The following is a 22,745-nucleotide window of genomic DNA, read 5'->3' on the forward strand; positions in this document are numbered from 1 at the left end:
CATGTGTGTGTATGCTTGTGTGTGAATGCGTGTTTGTCCTATACAGACACAGATGTCTGTTAATGGAGGTGGGGGCCACGTGAGAACACTAATGGATGCTGCCCCTCTTATTTGAGTTGCGGCCATATTTCGCATCACTGGCTTACCTTTAGAGACCATTCACGATGTAAGTGAATAGCATCATCGTCGTTACCATTCTCTTATTACAGACATTTCCATGGTATGTCTGCCTTCCAAACACCCCGTACCCTTGGTCATCCATTTCTGGGGGCAGTAGTACTCTGAATGGGGAAGTGTGTTTCATTGGAGGCTGAGGCAACGTGTGTGCCCATCACTATCAAATAATCATACAGAATAGAGTGGCATCAGCTACATACAAGAACCTAGAATACTCATTGTTCTGAGCCTGGATCTCCCCCCTCCTCAGCCAGCCCTCGCCCTCCCTGTCTTTCAGTTCCTGGGTGGGTGGTACTTCTATGTCCAAGCCTACAAATCGCTGAGACACAAGTCAGCCAACATGGATGTGCTCATCGTACTCGCCACGACCATTGCCTATGCCTACTCCCTGGTCATCCTGGTGGTTGCCATAGCTGAAAAGGCGGAGAAGAGCCCAGTGACCTTCTTTGACACACCCCCCATGCTCTTCGTCTTCATCGCCCTGGGACGGTGGCTGGAGCACGTGGCAAAGGTAGCTACAGCTTCCAGTTAAGGAAAGATCGGTACTTTCAGTAATCTGAGTCTTAGCCCAAGGGCAATGTGTGCTGAGAACTACTAATCACACACACTATAGCGAATGGCCAAGAGGAATCTGAACCCCCGTGTAATTAGGGGCCTGAAGTCACTAATCTCCCAGCTGGTTGCTCTTTCTGAAATCCCGGCTAATCTGGCTAATTAGTAAAACCTTTGTCCGGGTAATTGCGTGGTGGAACAAACTCTGAACTTAGCACCTAATGGATTGCAGTTAGTTAGTGTAGAAATCCACACTTCGGAGCGGGTGATGTTTTGCACTCTGCTGTGGAGCCTGTAGTGAGGGGGAAGGACATTATATTGAAGGTGAAAGGAAATGGCCCTGGGCAGACTGGGGTTGTGTTCATCCACAGTGGAATTCAAGCTCTGTGTCGTCAGCAGCGCTGGGCTGGCTCTGGTGCTGGCATGCACGGCTGCCTTAGTGGCACGGTTGTGGTTTTTACACCAGCCACCTTCAGCGCTATCCTCGTGAGTGTCAGCCTGGGTTTGGACCGACAGCTCTCATCCTGGTTATTTCCTAGAGCAAAACTTCAGAAGCCCTCGCAAAACTCATGTCACTCCAAGCCACAGAAGCCACAGTTGTGACCCTGGGAGAGGACAACTTAATCCTCAGGTACGTTGTGTCGATCGGTAGAGCTTGGGATCCTTTTGTATCACCTGTGTAGTGACAAGTGTCACCCTGAAGCCTGCATCAGCTGCTAAATGCAGTTGGACCAGTGATCTTTCTAAAGGTCTACATTGTAGTGTCTGTCTGTACTGCTGTGTAGTGGGATCCTTCAGCAGCTGCCTGCTTTCTTACGATAAAGTCTGTAGCCCTTGCATAGCAGTGGGACTCTGATATGAACTGTGCATGCCCCTCTTGAGTTTAGCCCCAGCCCTTGCTCACAGTGAGGCAAGTATAATCGTCCCCCAACACCCATGGCATTTGGCTCTAGGACCCTTGGATACCAAGTGCCTCATATGAAATGAAATGATATTTGCATAGAATTCACATCCTCCCACATACTTTAAACCATCATTAAAATAATTGTGATACATTTGCAATGCAAACGGAATGCAAATGGGTTTATCCTGTATTGTTTAGAGAATTTAGAGAGCAGTGATGCAAAAATATGTGTGTTGTGGATATAGACCGGTGACCCCTGCACCCCTGCCCTGTGTGTGTGTGTGTGTGTGTGTGTGTGTGTGTGTGTGTGTGTGTGTGTGTTGCTGGGGATGGGACCCAGGGCCTCCTACATGCTAAGCAAGTGCTGTACCACCAAGTTATATCCCCAACCCATCCCTGAATATTTTTGATGCAAGATTGGTTGTGTCTGCTAATCTAGAGCTCTTAGGTGCATAGGGCTTGCTAAAAAAGGTCCAATAGTCAGTCTAGAACCCACTCTAATTATAGACGAGGAGGATGTTATCCGAGTGTCTTCTGTTGCAGAGAGGAGCAAGTGCCCATGGAGCTGGTGCAGCGAGGTGACATCATCAAGGTTGTCCCTGGGGGCAAGTTCCCAGTGGACGGGAAAGTCCTGGAAGGCAACACCATGGCAGATGAGTCCCTCATCACAGGTTAGGTGGCTTGTTTTATGCTCTCTTTGGAGGGGGTCATGGTGGTCTTTGGTTCATGTGATGTTGAGTGGGCTGAGTGAATGATTGACGTCTGTCTCTCTCCTAGGAGAGGCCATGCCTGTCACCAAGAAACCCGGGAGCATAGTGATTGCTGGCTCTATAAATGCTCATGGCTCTGTGCTCATTAAAGCTACCCATGTGGGCAATGACACTACTTTGGCTCAGATTGTCAAGTTGGTGGAAGAGGCCCAGATGTCAAAGGTAATGATGAACCTTAAAACACATAATGAAACCCCTCCTTTGAGAAATGATCTCAAAGGGATTTAGCTCAGTGAGTAGACCACCAGCCTAGCATACCAGAGGCTCTGAATCGGATCTCCAGTGCAGAATGAAACGGAGGGGTGGAGCCAAAGCATCCTCATATTCCTAGCTAGTCGAGAGGCAGGAGTTAGAACGTCAGGACTTAAAGCTCACCCATGACCCCAGTCCGCTCCAGACTACCTGGGCTGCATTATTCCTTGCCTCGAAACAAAACAAATGTGAGGAATGACCTCAAAGGTTCATAGCTCCACCCGTCAAGGATCAAGTTGAGATTGATTTTTAAAGATAGCAGTGGAGGGAGTGGAGGGAGCTTACATGTGTCTGTCTTAGTAGGTTGTACCTTCCTGTGATCTTAACGCTTTATCTCCATAGGCTCCCATTCAGCAGCTGGCTGACCGGTTCAGTGGATATTTCGTCCCATTTATCATCATTATTTCAACCTTAACATTGGTGGTGTGGATCATCATCGGCTTTGTCGATTTTGGTATTGTTCAGAAGTACTTTCCTGTAAGTCGAAGGCCTTGAACAGGGTGGCTGTTGTGCTTGAAGTAACTCATTGCTATTAATCCTGTTCTTTTGGCTTAATTATCCTCTTATTACTGGTCTTAGTTAGGGTTTTACTGCTGTGAAGAGACACCATGACCAAGACAACTCTTATACATAAAACATTTAATTGGGGGCGGCTTACAGGTTCAGAGGTTCAGTCCATTATCCTCAAAGTGGTAGCATGGCAGCATCCAGGCAGACATGGTGCAGGAGGAGCTGAGAGTTCTACATCTTCATCTGAAGGCCGCTAGAAGTCTCACTTCTAATAAGCTAAGACGAGAGTCTTAAAGCCCATGCCCTCAGTGACACATTTCCTGCAACAAGGCCATACCTCTAAACAGGGCTACTCCCTGGACCAAGCATATTCTAACTATCACATCCCACTCCCTGGCCCCATAGGCTTGATCAAACATATGAGTCTATGGGAACCATACCTAAACATAGCATAATAAAAAAAGTACATTTAGTCCAACGTCCAGCATCCCCATAGTCTATAGCAATCCCAACAATGTTAAAAGGCCGAAGTTCAAAGATTCATTTAATGACTTAAGTGTAATCCCTAAAGCAAGACAGGAGAACAGCTGGGCAAACTCGGCATCTTCATGTCTGATGTCAGTGCAGTCTTCAGATCTCCGCTCCTTTCTCATTTTTGTTGACTGCAGCAAACTTCTTTCTCCTGGGCTAGTTCTGCTTCCTATTAGCAGCTTTCCTCAGCAGATAGCCCAGGGCTCTGGCATCTTGAACATCTTGGGGTCTTCAAGTCAACTTTAACATTACAGCTTCTCATTCCAATGTCTGGGATCCACACATGATCTTCTGGGCTCCTCCAAGGGACTTGGGTCACTTCTCCCGCTCTGCCCTCTGCAGCGCTCTAGGCTCTGGTTGATCCAGTCCACTTCACTCCACTGCTGCTGTTCTTGGTGATCATAGCATGGGAATGGCATCTGCAATACACTGTGGTCTTCTGCTGCAACTAGGCTTCACCAATAGCTTCACAGGCTCTCTCCGTGGTGCCAAACCTCAACTCCTTTGCATGATCCCTTCAGTCCTGGGCTGTGAACTGCAACTGGGGCTGCACCTTCACCGGTGACCCTCCCTGGCCTCTCACAGTGCCAAGCCACAGCTGCTCTCCATGATCCCCTCATACTTTCAAAACCAGGATCACCTGGGTGATTCTAACACATTACCAAATCCAGCTGCTGCACAAGTTACAACCTTTGCTACCTCTGGAACACAGTTTCTTTGTGCCGTCAGATAATACTTCCTAGAAGGCTTCACCCCAGTGATGCTGGTTTCTTCTTAACCACTGCTAATTTCTTAGCTTCAGCTAACCAGCATCAATTGTCCAGCATCGATTGTCCTAGTAGTCCCTTCTATTCTGGGCTTTAAATCCAGAACCACATGGCCAGAGCTGCAGAGTTCTCTATTGGCTGGGGCTAGAGCATGGCCCCTCTTATTCTATCACCAGCGTTCTGTCTTCAACTGCTTTACTTCCTAAGCTTGACTGTCCTGGAACAGTGCTCTGCAAACTTGCTGTGTAGACTGACCTTGAACTCAGAGGTCTGCATGCCTCTGTCTCCTGGGATTAGAGGTGTGTACCACCATGCCCAAGCCTAAGCTTTCCATGGCCACTGTTCCTCAAGATCTGGATCAAAAGCCTGCATCTCCCAGCCTCAGCCACTGGATCACAACTGTGCCCTCCATTTCTTGATTGTAGTTCATTCTGGATCAAAAGTCCAAACAATTTCTTGTTCAACTTCAAACACAAATAATACCTTAGCTGGGTGGGATTTTGCCCCGAGATCACCGCTCCCTTGATCTCTTTACCTGTCTGAACACAGGATTCAGTTCCATTGCACTTCTCGGTGCCCTTTTATTATTACTTGGACCATAATTTTACATTTTTCTTTTCTAAGCTTGCTAAGCTTGTTCAAGATGCTCTTCATGAGATTTAACCAGAGAACAGAGTCTCTGCTGGGCTTTATTGAGACTTACTTTGTCAATACAGTTAATATAAATCTCTTTAACTTAGCCTCAGGTAGGCTTTCAGACCAAGGGCAAATAGCCACATAATTCACCAAAATATCATGGTCTCTCAGCCACATATAACATTCTTTTCCTTTGAAACCTCTAGAACCAGGCTTCCACAGTTCAATTTATTGCTTCCGCTCTCAGCAATGAAGTCTTCCATATTCCTATAGGATTAAGCCCGTCTTAAAGCATTTCACTGCTTTCCAAACCCAAAGTCTCCAAATACACATTCTTCCAAACAAAAGCATGGTCAGGTCTATCACAGGTACCTTACCAGTCCCTGGTACCAACCTCTATCTAAGTTAGGGTTTTACTGCTGTGAAGAGTATTGGAACATGATCCCTCTTATTCTATTACTGGATTTTTGTTTGGGAGTTCCCTTATTGTTTACGCTTGGCTGTCCTGGAGCCTGCTCTGCAAACTTGCTCTGTAGATTGACCTTGAACTCAAGAGAGCTGAGTTCCATGACCAAGGCAACATTTAATTAGGGCTGGCTGACAGGTTCAGAGGTTCAGTCCATTTATCATCAAGGTGGGAGCATGGCAGCATCCAGGCAGGCATGGTGCAGGAGGAGCTGAGAGTTCTACATCTTCATCTGAAGGCTGCTAGGAGAAGACTGGCTTCCAGGCAGCTAGGATGAGGGTCTTAAGGCCCACACCCACAGTGACTCACCTACTCCAACAAGGTCACACCCACTCCAACAAGGCCACACCTCCTAGTGGTGCCACTCCCTAGGCCAAACATATTCAAACCACCACATTATTTTACTTGTTTTCTTTTATTTACTATCAGTAAAATTCCAGTCCCGGTAGGATAAGCAGTCTACTTCTGGAGGTCTTTATCGAGGTTGTTCAATGAAGGTCAGGACTATAGCTCAAGGTCAGGACTGTAGCTCAAGGTCAGGACTGTAGCTCAAGGTCAGGACTGTAGCTCATGGTCAGGACTGTAGCTCATGGTCAGGACTGTAGCTCAAGGTCAGGACTGTAGCTCAAGGTCAGGACTGTAGCTCAAGGTCAGGACTGTAGCTCAAGGTCAGGACTGTAGCTCAAGGTCAGGACTGTAGCTCAAGGTCAGGACTGTAGCTCAAGGTCAGGACTGTAGCTCTGTTGTAGACTACTCACCTTATGTTCGAGGCCCTGGGTTTCATTGTGGTAATGGATATCCACACATACGAGTCCCCTTTGCTTTCTCTTCAGAGATAATTTTCATGCCATCCTTTGTTTCCCCAGTTGGAATGCTTCAAGGGTTTACAGTATGCAATTTGTCGGCCATTACTGAGTTTAAGACATGTGTTATAGAAAAGAGACCACTTTTTTTTTTCATCTTTATTGACTTGGGTATTTCTTATTTACATTACGATTGTTGTTCCCTTTCCTGGTTTCCGGGCCAACATCCTTTTGATAGCACAGCACTATACTAGGTCTTAGGGGGAAATGTATTTTTGTCACTTAACTCCAGGAATCACAGATGTAATATCCTGCCTTGTCAAGCAACAGTGCTTCCCAGTATGACTGAGAGCCTACGCATCGTTGTACTTTTTGATAATTAAACATTCGTTCAACAGCACAGTAAGGGGATACACATTTTTAATTTTAAGAAATATATAAAGAACACTATATCAGGAAGCACTGTTTTTTTTTTATCAGATTTCAAAAAAAAATCAGTGGAAAATATAGTATATCCTCAGAAATTTATCAGCTTAAGAAATAAGAATGAATTCTCAAGGACACTGAGCGTGTTTGAAGACACTGTGTTTTTCATGCATGGGGTGCTGCATGCGTCTGACGCTTGGAGGCCAGGTCAGGGCCCCACAGAGTAAGCAGTGCCAGGACCAAACAGCAAATGAGCCGTCTGTGCCATCAACGTCCCAGTGAGTGGAGTGGTTTTCATCTTACCTCACACCAGTGCCTGTGTTAGCTTACAGTCATGGCGTCAAGAACCAGAGATGGAGCCTGTCTCGTCTGTGAAAACAGTTTCTGCCAGCAGACGACGGTCTGTCAGATGCGGTGTGTGCCGATTACTAGGATGTCACTTTCTCCCTCAGTCTTTGTATTTTTAAGTTGGAAAAGTCTGAGTTAAGTACTTTGTGGCATCCAAGAAGTACTAAAGAGTGGCGCTGTAAAGAGCAAGCTGTGTGCACCGTCCCTAGGGCAGCCGGCAGCCGAGCCCAGCCCGACGGTCAAGGTTCTGGTTTTGGAGAGGTTGGGAGTATGCAGTGCTCTGCGGTTCCCCGCTTTGCCCTCTTACTCTGATCCTCCTGCTTCTATTTGCAAAACCAGTGTGAGCTGCCAACGGAGGTGCTGCGTGTTCCTTCCAGGAACCGTCATCACCCCGGCAAGATTGTCACTTGTAGGGAGGGCTCCTGTTAATTTCCAGAAGTCCACCAGAGCCCCTAAAGGGCCAAATGCCATTTTAATTAAATGACTGTCAAAACAAAACAAAACGACCCACTCCAATCTCTTAGAATCGTGTATTTGTTGAGTAGTATACCCTCTTACTCCAATACAGCACTCTAAAGAAAGTCAAATGGCTTTTGCAGTGTGCCTTATTTGAGAGCCGGGCCTTTCGAAAGGAAAGGATCGAGGATGTAAAGAAGTTGTGCGTTGTGTTTTCCATTTGGGAAACACACTCTTCATTGTGATCAGGGAGTGTAGCGGCTTTTAGTGCATCCACCCCTGCAGGACGAAAACCCGGCAAGATGAATGACCACCCCAAACAGCGAGTAGTAATTTCCCCGTAGCAGACCTCCATTGTGTTTGTTCTGGTAATGAAAACTACTTGGGAACCACAAGGGAGCCCTCTGCAGCAATCCGAGGCTAGTATGTGAGGCAGAGAATTTGATAGCCAGGATACGCTTACAGCCGGGATTTCCTTACGCTGCCCCTTAAGTCCTGGCGCGTCACGGATCCCTTTCTGCGTCACTGCATGTACACTGTCCATGTCAGTGGATATAGGCTGTAGGTACAGCATCCTCCTGCTGACTCCTCAGACTCCATTGTAGGTGAACCCTACAGCTTCACCGAGCTTTGGTTGTATCCAGGTGGTGCTGTTACAAAACAGAAAGCAGCAGTAGTCATCCCTGTGTCATCTGAACGCAGATCCTGCCATGAGCTAGTTAGGCTTCAGTAATAACAAAGCCAAACGTAATGACAATCCAACATGATGCCGTGCCACTGCTGTTCTGTGTGGCCATCCGTGTTTGTGCACCCGTTGCTCCTTTGTAAGCACAAAGCACTTTGGGAAATACCTTATCAGGCTCATGCACCCGGGAGACTGAGGCAATGAGGGATGAAGTCAGCAGGAGAGCTGGGGTGTGGCCATTGTGGTTCTAGTTTGTACCCGATCAGGGTCTGACGTGACTCTGTTCCTGTTCCACGTTGCCTCTTTGAGGGAAGCCGTGGGAAGAGGTTAGGGAAGTAGGAAGTGGGCAGGGAAGTGACCTGTCTAATACTGAGGCTGCACAGCACCCAGTCACGTTCCCTAACCTGGGTTCACTGCGTCCTCAGTTCCCACTGCCCCACTGGGGTGAGGTTCCCCCCTGAACTCTCCATCTGATGTTTCTCCGCAGAGCCCTAGCAAGCATATCTCACAGACAGAGGTGATCATCCGCTTTGCCTTCCAGACGTCCATCACCGTCCTGTGCATCGCCTGCCCCTGCTCCCTCGGGCTGGCCACACCCACAGCAGTTATGGTGGGCACTGGGGTGGCTGCCCAGAACGGCGTCCTAATCAAGGGAGGGAAGCCTCTGGAGATGGCACACAAGGTGAGCCCCTGTCAGGTCCTGGCTGTTCTCCATGGGAACTGCGGTAGCAGTTTCTACAGAGTCCTTACAAAACGGTCTCTCTTCAGTGTTTAAGAGGGAAGCCTGAGAGCAGGTGTGGATGACGGAGGCAGGAAGCCAGGGCTGCCTGGGAGTATCAGCAAAAGCAGCAGCAGCAGCTAACGGGTGTGCAATTCACTGCTTCATGGATATTCATTGACTCCACCTCATGTGGTAGATGTGATTCATTCCTGTTTATAGATGTAGGGACTACAGCAGAAGGTTAGGTAACCCGCCCAGAGGCCTGCAGCCGTTAACCAAGTTGACATCTCACGAGCTTGGGTTAGCAGCGTGGCGATGCACACCAGTCTATACCGTATTCGTTTCTTTACCAGTTGCCTCACACGTATGCAGGTGAGCCCTGCACCAGGTTCTGGCACTAGGCCCTGCCCCTGGCTCCCAAGGGAAGGTGCAGAGCATAGTGGGAAGGACAGGTACCCCACATACTGAGTATTAGAGTACAGCTCCATGAGAACACTGAACCTGGGCCTTTGGTAGTGCTGGCGGCCTGGGAACCTGAGCAAGAGCTAGCCAGATAAGGCGTAGTGGAGGTATTGCTGCAGGGAAATGGTAGGTGGGGAAAAGGATGTGTGGTGACCATGCATCTGTTGACCACGAGCTTCCCCGTGTCCACAGCACTTTTCTTCACCAGTGTGACCCTGGCATTCAGCCTGAAAGTCCCTGGAGGCATCTGGTTTGAATAAACTAATGAGCGACTAGAGGAAAATCAGAGACAGAGAGTTGAGGGAGGGGCCAGTTCTAAGAGCTTAGGAAGATCACACGATGGAGTAGGGTGCGCCTTTGAGCCACTCAGTTCCAAGCTGGCAATGTCAGACCAGCTGCACAGCAAGGCTGGAGGATAGGAGGCAGGAAGCTTTGCAGGGAGAGCATTGTTAGCGGTGTTGAGGGCAGAGGCCAGCACTGAGCTTTGGAATCCAAGCAGTGGTTCTGTTGCTTATGAACCATGGTCTGAACAGAGAAACCTGCCCTCTGCTTGGTCAAAGATAAGACAGTGAAGCCATCGCCTGGCAGATGGGTAACGGCTTCTTGGTAGTAGTAATTGTTGCCTGCAAAGAGTCAGGCTGAGGGTTAGGAAGTTAGAAACAGTTCCCTGCCCAGGGCAAGCTGGGAGAAGCTCTGCCTTCGGAGACAGGGACCGCGAGAGCCGCCTTCATGTTAAGACCTGACGTGAAGTTGTTCTTGCAGATAAAGACCGTTATGTTTGACAAAACGGGCACCATTACCCACGGGGTCCCCAGAGTCATGCGGTTTCTGCTGCTTGTGGACGTGGCTACCCTATCCCTCAGGAAGGTTCTGGCTGTGGTGGGCACCGCAGAGGCCAGCAGTGAGCACCCCTTAGGCGTGGCCGTCACTAAATACTGCAAAGAGGTATGCTGACCTTGGCCTTGGCGTCACACGGGCCTCTCTCTCGTTGGCCCTGGCTTCTGACCTATTTGCCTGTTTAGCTTGCTGTAGGCGGGGCTTGCAGTGGCACTATTAGAGTGATTAGTCAGACGAATGGATAACACCAGGCTGGGCAAAATGAGTGAGATGTGCTCCCACTGCCTTCTGAGAACCCAAGTCTGAGGCGGGGGAGACGGGTACGTGAACAGCTTCTTTATATGGCTAGGGTGAGGGAACACGGCATTCACTGGGATTACCTGGGAGGAGATAGCACCGATGAGCTGAAAAGCCCCGATTTGGGGTTGGGGGTTAGAGAATCACTGTACCCCCTTTGTCCTAGAACAGGTCTTGTTTTAAATTGAACATGGGGACAGTGGAGTGGATGGGGGGACTATACCGACAGTGTCTAAATGGCCTGAACGAGAACTTATTGTCGTACCTCAGGAAACACTGGCGAGGGGATGTTTGGGAAACTCCATCCTGGCTTGTCCCTCACAGGGGTCAGGAGGAAGGCCTAAAGCTCGCCTGCTGCTCCAGTGCCTCCTACCACTCCTGACCCCTTCCCTGGGTATCACACACGGTGAAGGATCTGTCTGGCAGCTTCAAAGTAGCTTTGCTGTTCACCACTTACCTAGCCCGTGGTTCTGATGTTATCACTCCCGACGTGGCCATATCTGAGTGGTCTGAGGTGACCCGACTCTCCTCTTGGATCTGCAGCCTGCCTGGTCATGAGGTGTCCACCTGGGGAGGATTTAGCTGTCTAGCCTGGTTCAGGTTGATGACCAACACTGACCCTGGTGGTAGAAGGCTTGCCCAGCTCTTAGCCTGGTTCAGGTTGATGACCAACACTGACCCTGGTGGTAGAAGGCTTGCCCAGCTCTTAGCCTGGTTCAGGTTGACGACCAACACTGACCCTGGTGGTAGAAGGCTTGCCCAGCTCTTAGCCTGGTTCAGGTTGACGACCAACACTGACCCTGGTGGTAGAGCTTGCCCAGCTCATGCCCTCACTTCCCCCTCCTTCCCTGGCTCCTCCCACTGCCCTCACCCTCTCTTTCTCTCGCTCCTTTGCTTCCACAGGAACTCGGGACGGAGACCCTGGGGTACAGCACGGACTTCCAGGCAGTGCCAGGGTGTGGAATTAGCTGCAAAGTTAGCAACGTGGAAAGTATCCTGGCTCACAGAGGTCCAACCGCTCACCCGATTGGGGTTGGCAACCCTCCCATAGGAGAAGGTATTCCTCACTATCCCCCTGGATCTCTTGGTGGCCGGACCTTCTCTTGGGTGAAAGCAGAGGCAAGCCAGACCATACCAAACCCACCTGTGGGATCTCCCCTGCTGTGGAGATGGGAGTCCTTTCCAGGCACCCCGTGCCTTGCCTACCCCAGGAACACCTGCCATTTCCCTTCACATGTTTGGATACGTCTAACACTTTTATGCATTCTGTTTGGCTTGCTTTTGTGATGGGTTCTGCTTGTTAGTTTCCAACTCAGACTCAAGCGACCCTCCCACCTCAGCCTTCCAGCTGGCTGAGTCTGTAGGTGTGCACCGCTGTTGCTGGCCTGATGTCTCAAGACTCTGATGCTTATGGAAGGCCAAAGTGGCTGGCATAGGACTTAGATCCATAGTTACTCCTTCCCTGGAGTCTTACCTTTCTTACCCCGCATGACTTTTCCTTCCCACGACTACAGGGTAACAGGCAGCACCTGCTTTTCTGTTTTTCTTTTCCTTCCTGTTTCTTTCCCATCTGGTGCTTTCCATTGTGATGTGCAGTGTTCTTAGAGCCTATGGAAAGCAAGGGAACCAGGAAACAGCCTGCCAACACTGAGAAAAGATCTGCCCAGCGGCAGTTTCAGGTCCCTTGCTCTCGAACCCCTGGGATTCTCCTGTCCCAACTCCCCAGTGCTGGGACTGCAGTCTGCCTTGTCTGCCTGCCTGCCTGCCTGCCTTCCTAACTTCCTTCCTGTTTTCATTCTTAGGGATATATGGTGTACACAGAAGTGTGCTCATGCATGTGTGGTGGTGGGGGGCATGCTCGTGTGTGTGCACAGAGGCCAGGGGAGGAGGTTAGGACCCTACTCCATCAGCCTCCTCCTTGCAGGGTCTCTTGCTGAACCCGGAACTCACTAGTTTAGGCTAGGCCAGCAGGCCAGCAAGCTCCAGGGTTCTTCCTGTCTCTCTTCTCTCCCCTAGTGCTGGGGTTGCAGGTGTGTCAGGCCGTCAGGCTCTCACGTGAGTGTGGGCACAGAACCCTAGCAAGCACTCGTAACCACTGAGCCATCTCCCTAGCCGGCCTTCCTCCAATCCGAGGACATTTCCCAGCCATCACATTAAATTGGTAGTCTTTAGAATGCCCCAAATGCTAAATGTTAATTTAGATGTTATTAGATGGTATGTGCTGCCTTTTAATAGCTTAGAGTCCCAAGGTGACATTAGAGTATTCAAAAGCTGGGTGGTGTCTCATCAGGGTCTCGTGCTATTAGAAGGTGGCAGTTGAAAAGCAACCTGCATTTTAGAGCATTTCATAGAGGCTGGGTGTACTGCATGACTGCAGTCCCAACACTTGCGAGATGAGGGTCAGGAGTACCAGGTGTGTAAGGCCAACCTGGACTACATTGTTATGGAATATTCCCGTCAGCAAGAATCAAGTATGTGGGTACACATGTACATGTACACACACACACTCTCTCTCTCTCTCTCTCTCTCTCTCTCTCTCTCTCTCTCTCTCTCTTTCAGCGCTCTTGTAAGTCAGGTAATAGATGGTTTTTGAACTTCATGCCCACCAAAGGAATTTCTGTCACAGGCATGCTTGTAGAAACAGAAATTACAGGAAAAATATCTCTGCAGGTACCGGTGGATTATAGGTAGTATTAAAAGTTGACAGATCAGAATACATAAAACTCAAGAAGGATGACCAAAATGTGAATGCTTCACTCCTTCTTTAAAAGGGGAACAAGAATACCCTTGGGAGGGAATAGGGAGGCAAAGTTTAGAACAGAGGCAGAAGGAACACCCATTCAGAGCCTGCCCCACATGTGGCCCATACGTATACAAACACCAAACTAGATAAGATGGATGAAGCAAAGAAATGCAGGCTGACAGGAACTGGGTGTAGATCTCTCCTGAGAGACACACCCAGAATACAACAAATACATAGGCAAATGCCATCATTAAACCACGGGACCCCGGTTGAAGGAATCTTAGAAAGGACTGAAAGAGCTTGAAGGGGCTCAAGATCCCATATGAACAACAATGCCAACCAACCAGAGCTTCCAGGGACTAAGCCACTACCTAAAGACTATACATGGACTGACCCTGGCTCCAACCTCATAGGTAACAATGAATAGCCTAGTAAGAGCACCAGTGGAAGGGCAGACCCTTGGTCCTGCCAAGACTGAACCCCCAGTGAATGGGATTGTTGGGGGGAGGGTGGTAATGGGGGGAGGATGGGGAGGGGAACACTGATAGAGAAGGGGAGGTGGAAGGGTTAGGGAGATGTTGGCCTGGAAACCGGGAAGGGGAATAACAATTGAAATGTAAATAAGAAATACTCAGTTCATAAAGATGAAAAAAAAAAGGAAAAAAAAGTTGGCAGACATTTGCAAGTATTGACAAAAAGAAATCTTTTTTTCTTCTTTTATTGAATTTTTTAAATTTACATTTCAAATGTTATCCCCTTTCCCAGTTTTCCCTTCAGAAATCCTCCTCCCCTCCACGCTTCTATGAGGGTGCTCCCTCACTCACCCACCTCCTCCCTCCTGCCTCCCCACCCTGACATTCCCCTGCACTGGGGCATTGAGCCTTCCCAGGACCAAGGGCCTCTCCTCCCATTGACGCTTGACAAGGCCCATCCTCCGCTACATGTGTGGCTAGAGTCAGACAAAATGAAATGTGTAGGACCCACAGTGTGGCCTTTGTGCAGAGAGCCCTGAGACTCATTTCTGTCTGCACACACTTGTCTTTCAAAGACCAGAAGTAGGGGCCCCAAGTTTCTATGAGGATATCACGACATGGAGCAGGAATGTGATTCTGTTGGATATGTATAAGATTTATGTGTTTGCGTGTATCTCCTCGTCTCCTCAATATAAGACTGTCTCAAAAAATTGTGTGTACATGTATCAGAATCAGATTTACCTGATTTGTTTGGGTCATCTAAACCTCCCTGAAAATAATCTAGTGAACACATTCTTTGGTCCGATCTAAAAGGCCAGCCTCTGTTCCCTATAAAAAAAGAATTGGGGTGGAGAGATGGTTCAGCTGTTAAGAGAACTTGCTTCGCTAGCAGAGGACCCAGGTTCTATTCCCAGTACTCACACGGTGGCTCACAACCATCCGTAACTCTAGTTTCAGGGGATCTCACAGCTTCTAGCCTCTGTGAACATCAGGCATGACATGGTGCACATTCAGTATGTGGGCAAAACACTTCTTCACATAAATTAATCAAGTCTTTAAAAAAAATCAGCACCTATCACTAATGTCATCTAAGGACATGACACGATGTTTTATATATTACAGCATTTCACACATGTAGAATGCATGAAACACTCCACTCAATTCATGGTGTTCTCCATACTGTCTATCTTTCTGGTCCTTTAAGGAGAGTGTCACAAAAAGTTATAGTTTCCAGGACAGTCAGATGTCTCAGGGTTTCAGTTCACTGTGAAGCTGGACTAAGTGTTCTCGTCTGAACAGGTACAGGTCCCCAGACTTTCTCTGTGCTGATTGGAAACCGGGAATGGATGAGGCGCAATGGTTTAACCATCTCCAGTGACATCAGTGACGCCATGACAGATCATGAAATGAAAGGACAGACGGCCATCCTGGTGGCCATTGATGGTAATCCCTGTGTGATTGGCCACGATTCACAGTCCCTGGCGCATAAGGAGGCCTACTCGGCTGTCTCCTCTCTCCTCCCTTCCCTCCCCTCCCCTCCCTCCCCTTCCTACCCTTCCCCTCCCCCTTCTTTCTGGTCCTTCACTCCTCTCCTCCTTCCTCTTGCTTGTCATTATTTTTCTTCTTATTCTGAAGACTTTGTGACTCTGTTCATTTGAGACATTTTACCAGCTTGTTTTGGTGTCTTTTCCCTTGATCCCTTCTCTTGAGGCCCTTCCTTCTTTTTAAATGATTTCCTTTGTTTTTGAGATTACAATATAATTAATTATATCATCTTCCCCCACCCTTTCCTCCCTCCAAACTCTCCAATTTACCTCTCTGTCAAATTTATGGCCTCTGTTTTTCATTGTTATTATGCATATATGTATGTATGTATGTATGTATGTATGTATGTATGTATGTATGTGTTTATAAATATGTAAATACAGCCAGCTCAGTCTGTAAATGTCACCTGTATGTGTGTTTTCAGGGCTGATCACTGGCACTAGGTAGCTAGTTGGTGTCTCCTCCCTGGAAAAGATTGTTTACCTGACTCTTGGAGTTCCTTAAGTGTTGAAGCCTTTCCTTTGTTACTATCTCCATCTCGATCCCTCACCAGCTCGGCTCCCAGAAGCCTCAGCTGCTCTCTGCTTCTGTCTAAGGTGGCAACCCACACCATCCTTCTCTCTCATTACTACAGACAAAACAGGAATCCACGGCCCCAGAGGCCTCACTGCAGAAGCCCTAAAGTAAGGAGGCCCCTGCGGCTTCCCACTGTCTGGCTCGGTTCCTAAGGACTCTGAGTGTCTCAGTGCTCAGAGCACACGGGGCCCGTCTGCCTGAGAGACTGAAACCTTTGCTATGTTCACTTTCGTGTCTGATTTTAGAAGTTAAGCTGGACTTGAGTAAAAAGTAGTTTACAACACTGTATTCTGAACGCTCCACCCAAATAGGCCTTCCTGCCTCCTTCCCTACCCCTAACCCTTATAACCCGTGGTCTGCAACTCCTTGTCACAGAATCAGGGTACGCAGAGGATCTGTGCTCTGCTGCATTCCTCTTACGGTATCACACCTTAGCTCAAAACTCCCCTCCTTCTCTGTCTAAATGCAGGAAAAAGCTATACCCATACTTCCTGTAGGAAATGACAAAAGGGAAGGACAGCTTTCCTAGGTTAGGTGTCTGTCCAGTGGACACTATAAAAAAATCTGCAGGGCTTTGGAGGGTACAAGGGTCTCCCTGCTCCTACCTGTTCAGGTCCCTGTGTACACTCCCATATCCTTTCCACGACTGAAAAACAAAACCAAAACCAAGTCAACAGAACCCAGACATATGTCACTTACTCCGAGTGTCGTGCCCTGTGGAAGAAGCTGACGTAGGCCGAGAGCCATCTTGCTTGCGCGATGCTGCCTGGCCCGATGATGCTGACTGCTGGTGCTTTGTTTTAGGTGTGCTGTGCGGGATGATCGCCATTGCAGATGCTGTTAAACCAGAGGCTGCCCTGGCTATCTACACCCTGAAAAGCATGGGCGTGGATGTGGCTCTGATCACAGGGGACAACCGGAAGACAGCCAGAGCCATTGCCACTCAGGTATGGCGGCGGTCAGACATTCTTTGTCCTTAAAAATTTGCAGACAAACTCACAGATGGGGGGAAAAAGGGTAATCTAAACATCTGGTGTTAAAGTACACTTTCAGTTCCAGCACTCAGAGGCGGAGGCAGGGGGAACCTCTGAGTTCGAGGCTAGCCTGGTCTATATAGCAAGTTCCAGGCAGCCACAGCTACACAGAGACCTTGTCTCAAAATCAAACCAAAATAAACGGATGATGACGATGACAACAAACCAGACCATCACTTAAGCACTGCATTACAGGAGAGCTTTTCTGGTTCAGCTGCTTAGGGACTGAGAGGAGTGGCTTGACCTTGACCCACTCAGTTCTGAGCTTGGGGCATGAGGACAGTGTCACTGGTTAGCTTCCTGTCCCCATAGGCCATGGCGCTAGCGTGAATTCCTGAACCCTGTTCTTCCACCCTTCCACACCCTACCAAACCAGCCAAGCATGGGCAGCTCTGTGGAGACCTGACTGCTGCTGTGGATCTCTGCTTTTTTTAAACTCACACCTACATTAAGCATCGATCTCTTTCCTTTCAGGTTGGCATCAACAAAGTCTTTGCTGAGGTACTGCCTTCTCACAAGGTGGCCAAGGTCCAGGAGCTTCAGAACAAAGGGAAAAAAGTCGCCATGGTGGGAGACGGGGTGAACGACTCCCCAGCCTTGGCCCAGGCTGACGTGGGCATTGCTATTGGGACTGGGACAGATGTCGCCATCGAAGCAGCCGACGTGGTCCTTATAAGAGTGAGCTCAGCTGTGTGAAGGTCTCAGGAGGGGCTGGGGTTGGCATGGGTCCATGCTCAAGCGTGCTCCTCTCCTACAGAATGACTTACTGGACGTGGTGGCCAGCATTCATCTCTCCAAGAGGACCGTCCGGAGGATCCGGGTCAATCTGGTGCTGGCGTTGATTTATAACATGGTTGGGATACCCATTGCTGCAGGTAGGTAGGGGCCGCTCTCGACTGTTAGGTCACCTTTGGTCTCCACTGAGTCCCTGGTGAACTAATGACTCACCCACATCTCAGCCTGGCCAGCCAGACACTGTAAGGAAAATCCCGGGAGGGCCCCACAGCCTCATCCACACTGGTCCTCTATAGACAGCTGACCAGGAGGCCTGGCCATTCATTTAAGGTGGCCCTATCCACTAAGGGTGTTCCTCCTCTCTGTTATTGAGACGTAAGATCTGAAGAATAGGTACCACCGAGGTGTTTTAAGGTACTTGCTATATCAGACACAGCGGCTATTAAAAATGAACCCTGCCCAGACTCTAGTTTGATTCCCACAAACAACCTGGAGAGGAAAGGCATTCTGCTGGAGTTGCTGTTCCTCTCCTCCCACCAAAAAGAAAGAAAGAAACCAGGCAAGAAAACATTCCTAACATTTCTGCAAGGCTATGTAGGGTGAAAGGACCCAAAGGGGTTTAATATCACTCTCACTCTCACTATCTCTATCACTATTGTTATGTTTCATGTGTATGTATGCACATACATACATACATGCACACATGGGCCTGGAGGTCACAGGACTTCCTGCCAGAATCAGTTCTCTCATACCGTTATGTGGATGGACCCTGAGGAACAAACTCAGGTCATTAGGCTTGCCAGTAAGTTCTTCCACCCACTAAGCCGTCCTGTTAGCCCCTGACCTAAAGCCACAGCTTTCCCGCCTCAGCTTCCCTGTTGTGTCCAAGTGGTTATTGGCGACTTCCACCATAGAGATTATCCAGTCTGCCGCAGCCTCCTGCGTCTACAAGTCACATGTGGTAGCAATTCTGGAATTTTGATTTCTCTGAAGCACAGAAATATTGTAAGAATATGTTTTCCTTTCAATCCCAGGTGTGGGATGTGGGGCTGCTTCAGAGGCCCCCAGCAGCTGATGATGATCTGCCTCGTGCTCTAGCAGGGGTGTGATTCTCTAGCTGCAATAGTTATGTGCGACTGCATGACCTTTGGAACCGCGGGAACTTTTAAGAGGGTTTATAAATGCTAGAGCCTTGAGAGGCCGGGTGGGGCTGTTGGCTGGTCGCAGTTTGTTAAGTACTTGTGAGCGAAGAAGATGATGTTATTCTATTCTCACAGCGAAGATCAATCTTGCCCCCAGGAACTCAACGCCCCTAGTCAGCAGGAAGCAGTCTAACGACAATGTCTCCTTTCCAACTCCAGACTTTATTCAGGGATCTCCTTCCTTTCCCCACTATCCTTTCCTCTCTCTTACCTAGTATTAGTGTTAGGGGTAGAAGGGGTTGGAGGAAAGGGGGTGGAGAACAGTGGAAGAACTCGCAAAGAACTGAAAGACATTAGATAAGTGTCTCTCTGACCCCAGAGCAGCCCAGGAGCTTCACTCTCTCCTGGTTGTGGGGGAACCTGGCTTCCAGCCCTGCCTAGAGACGAGGTTGTTACCTTCGTGGAGAAGGACGGCGACCATCCAGTGTTTATCCTCCGAGGTTCCCAGCCCCTGCATTGGGTGGTGCTACCCGTACATAGTTGTAAGCAAGAGTAAGCAAGACAGACCCGTCTTCCCTTCGCTCACCTGCTGCTTGCTTGGTCTCTCCTTGAAAGCCGGTGGACCTAGTGCCTCCTAGGGTCTCGAGAAGGACTCTCAATATTCCCCGGCTGTCAGGCGATACCTTTTTTCGGCAGGTGTCTTCATGCCCATTGGCATCGTGCTGCAGCCATGGATGGGCTCAGCGGCCATGGCCGCCTCCTCTGTGTCCGTGGTGCTCTCCTCTCTTCAGCTCAAGTGGTAAGTCCTAGGCCTGGAGCGCCTGCTGGAGGAGTCTGCAGGCTCCACCATACATGGTCACAGCGGGTGGGGGCACAGCAGCAGGTCTCCTGCTTCCTGTTCCCCATTATTTATCTGGGAGCAGCAAAAGGACCTGAGCGGGTTTTGTATGATTTTTCAATACCCTGGACAAGTGAGTGCCCACAGCTGTAAGAGGCTGGGCCTTTTTTGGAACTCTTTATATGCACACAGGTAAGTACACGATCCCTGTGTATTTCCAGTTTTTCTCCTTAGCAAAGATATCCTCGGACTAGGGACAGAGCTCACCAGTGGAACACCCCTGTAGCATGTGCCCGACCCTGGGTTTAGTCCTTAACACTGCCAAAACAGGAAAACATTGATTTATTTTTCTCACACATGCATTTAACAAAAGTGAACAGTAGCCTACTGGTGGGGGTCAGGGTTTGCAAGAAAGTTTCTGGGTTATGTGAACTTGAACCATGGGAATTCAATACCCTTTTTCTTAAAAAATCCATGAAACTTTGCTACTGAAAAATAGAGACTTCACCAGAGAAAAAGGGCCTTATAAGATTCAAGTATTCCCGGCTTCTTGCCTTTCAGCTACAGAAAGCCCGACCTAGAGAGATATGAGGCACAGGCCCATGGACGCATGAAGCCTCTGAGTGCATCCCAAGTCAGCGTGCACGTTGGCATGGATGACCGGCGGCGGGATTCTCCCAGGGCCACACCCTGGGACCAGGTCAGCTACGTGAGCCAAGTCTCTCTGTCTTCCCTGACGTCAGACAGATTGTCTCGGCATGGCGGTATGGCAGAGGATGGTGGAGACAAATGGTCCCTGCTCCTGAGTGACAGGGATGAAGAGCAGTGCATCTGAGTGTTCCCAGCAGCAGCCCTGGGCAGGCCGAGGTGCTCCTTCCAGACGGGCCTGCTCCCGCTCACTGTGGTCGAGCCAGTGCAGCCTCAACGAGCTGAAGCACAGCGATGGGCGAAGCTTACGTGAGGGGCAAGCATCCTGCTAGCCTCGCCAGCAGTGTGTGGTGCATCTGCAGAGGCTGGGTGGGATTGCTCTGTCAGAAGCTGCTAGGCCGGGCAAAGGACACTGCTCTCCCTGGTTTTCCATGAGGGCAAGGTCACACCCTGCTTGGATTTTAGTGCAGGAGAGGAAGCCAGCACTCCTCAGAGGCCTGCCTACTGTGTTTGTATCTACTACCTATGAAATGAGAAATAGGCCCATCAGGACCGCAGGCCTAGCTGAGCCCCCTGGAGAGCTCCATCCTGAGCTTCCCTATACTAAGAGCTCCCACAAAGGCTGGAGTCAGGCAGCACCCATGGGCTGTGTAAGCCTAAGACGACTTCAGACGCGTCTGTTGTTCTCTGCCTGCTTTAGTTGGCATCCTTGGTACTGGCACTGCCTGCCCTCTGTTCTGAGGGTAGAGTTTGTGTCTTGGGTCCAATGCTTTGGCTCCTTCATATCTGCCTGCCTAAAGGTGGCCCCCTGGTTTGCAGCCCAACCCCAGAGCTGCCTGGCCTCCCTCTTTACTCTGAGGAGAGAATGCCATCCTGCTTAGAGCCACACCTACAGACTCACACATGCCACTCTCAAACAACTGGAGAGACGCCTCAGAACCTGACCAGAGTCCATTTTCCCTGCTATAACCTGTAGTGAGTGAAACACTGTCCAAGGGAACCCCCATGTGACTTAGTAGGGTCCAGTGCAGTATGTCACAAATGCCTGGTGTGTGTGCCTGAAGGGAGTTGTCCCAACCGGAAGAGAGCCAAGTTCTCAATAGAGAGCTCTCTGCTGCTGAGGGGCCATCTAAACAAGGGACGTCCACAGCTCCCCAGTGAAAGTGCTTTTGTCATCTATAACTATCTGTGACCAGGTGGCATCCGAGGGCAGGGATCATGTCAGAGGGCAGGGATGGGCCAGCTTAACTGAGCGGCTGAGCCACCCGGAACAGACGGACAGAAATGGATTACTCTCATTTGTGACATTAAAAAACCAACAAAACCCTCCTTTATTGGATGTCCTTACTGGCCGTGGCAGTGTTAGTCTTTTTTTTTTTCTTGGAGTTGGGGACCGAACCCAGGGCCTTGCGCTTGCTAGGCAAGCGCTCTACCACTGAGCTAAATCCCCAACCCCAGTGTTAGTCTTTTGTGGGTTACTCACCTTCCTTCCAACCCCCGCCCCAAAAGTAGCACCATACTCTCATCTATGTTTGAAAACAAGGAAACAGGGTCCGAGGGCCTCGGTGCCTTCCCAGGAACTCACAGCCGATAGGCGGTTCCGAGAGCTCCGCAGGCCCTTCTGTAATTCCACTGCTGCCTTACTTATCAGTTTGCTTGGTGAGCGTAAACTGGACGAGAGAGGGTCCTTGTCTCTGGACAAGCGAACAAGCTAGGAGGTGGATTAGCAGCCTCAACTTAGAGTGCAGTAGGTCGCAACGTTACAGCCCCTCACTTCCCATGGCTGGCCTGGTTGTCATCAGTGACCCTGCTTGCTGAGCTTTATCTTCTAACCTCCCCCTCCCCCACTCCCCACCAGAACAGGGTTCTGTAGCACTCTCAGTATTTTCACCCCCCCACGCCCTCTTCAGTGACCTCTGCCCCCTCCCCCCCGCCATCTATTCTGTCTACAGCTCTGTTTTGGAATAAGGTGATCATTTTCTAAAGAATCTAATTGTCTTGATTTTTAAACCTTCTGAGAATATAAGCATCATGTTCATATGTAGACATGAAAATATTTATATAATTATACAAATAAATAACTTTTTAGATATTTAAAGTGAGGTTTTTTTTATAAGATTTATTTTATTATGTGTAGAGTTCTACCTGCATGTACACTTGCACACCCAGAACAGAGCATCAGATCCCATTACAGATGGTTGTGAGCCACCATGTAGTTACTAGGAATTGAACTCAGGACTTTGGGAAGAACAGCCAGTGCTCTTAACCTCTGAGCCATCTCTCCAGCCCATTTTTTCTTTTTTCTATTTTTCTTTTTCCTAATGGCCAGAGAACAGTTCCCTCTTCAAAACTTTCCATGAAGTATGAGGATAAAGTTGTATCTTTTCATCCAGGAGTTGCCAGTGGCTTGC

At 49.2% G+C, this 22,745-nt stretch overlaps 2 protein-coding genes across 5 annotated transcripts in view; both read left to right on the forward strand.

Annotated features, from left to right (window-relative positions):
• The window catches only part of Erich1 (glutamate-rich 1), a gene marked incomplete at its 5' end in the record, with an annotated part of 52,793,804 nt that overhangs the window by 47,210,808 nt on the left and 5,560,251 nt on the right, over window positions 1–22,745 (forward strand).
• Window positions 1–22,745, forward strand: part of Atp7b (ATPase copper transporting beta) — a 74,267-nt gene that overhangs the window by 50,466 nt on the left and 1,056 nt on the right. For 3 of the 5 annotated variants that reach the window (XM_087587468.1, XM_087587469.1, XM_087587466.1), the window contains 14 exons: window positions 455–688; window positions 1,269–1,360; window positions 2,177–2,304; window positions 2,411–2,565; window positions 2,998–3,132; window positions 8,771–8,965; window positions 10,229–10,411; window positions 11,504–11,657; window positions 15,116–15,259; window positions 16,742–16,884; window positions 17,446–17,649; window positions 17,729–17,846; window positions 19,545–19,647; window positions 20,248–20,386. In XM_087587468.1, coding sequence (XP_087443594.1) covers window positions 455–688; window positions 1,269–1,360; window positions 2,177–2,304; window positions 2,411–2,565; window positions 2,998–3,132; window positions 8,771–8,965; window positions 10,229–10,411; window positions 11,504–11,657; window positions 15,116–15,259; window positions 16,742–16,884; window positions 17,446–17,649; window positions 17,729–17,846; window positions 19,545–19,647; window positions 20,248–20,386 — 2,127 coding nt within the window. Of the gene's footprint in view, window positions 1–454; window positions 689–1,268; window positions 1,361–2,176; window positions 2,305–2,410; window positions 2,566–2,997; window positions 3,133–8,770; window positions 8,966–10,228; window positions 10,412–11,503; window positions 11,658–15,115; window positions 15,260–16,741; window positions 16,885–17,445; window positions 17,650–17,728; window positions 17,847–19,544; window positions 19,648–20,247; window positions 22,433–22,745 lie in introns of those variants that run through there. The other 2 variants (NM_012511.2, XM_087587467.1) reach the window with 2 other exon arrangements.

This window comes from Rattus norvegicus, chromosome 16 (genome assembly GCF_021556685.1).
Source record: "Rattus norvegicus strain SHRSP/BbbUtx chromosome 16, alternate assembly SHRSP_T2T, whole genome shotgun sequence".
NCBI lineage: Eukaryota > Metazoa > Chordata > Mammalia > Rodentia > Muridae > Rattus > Rattus norvegicus.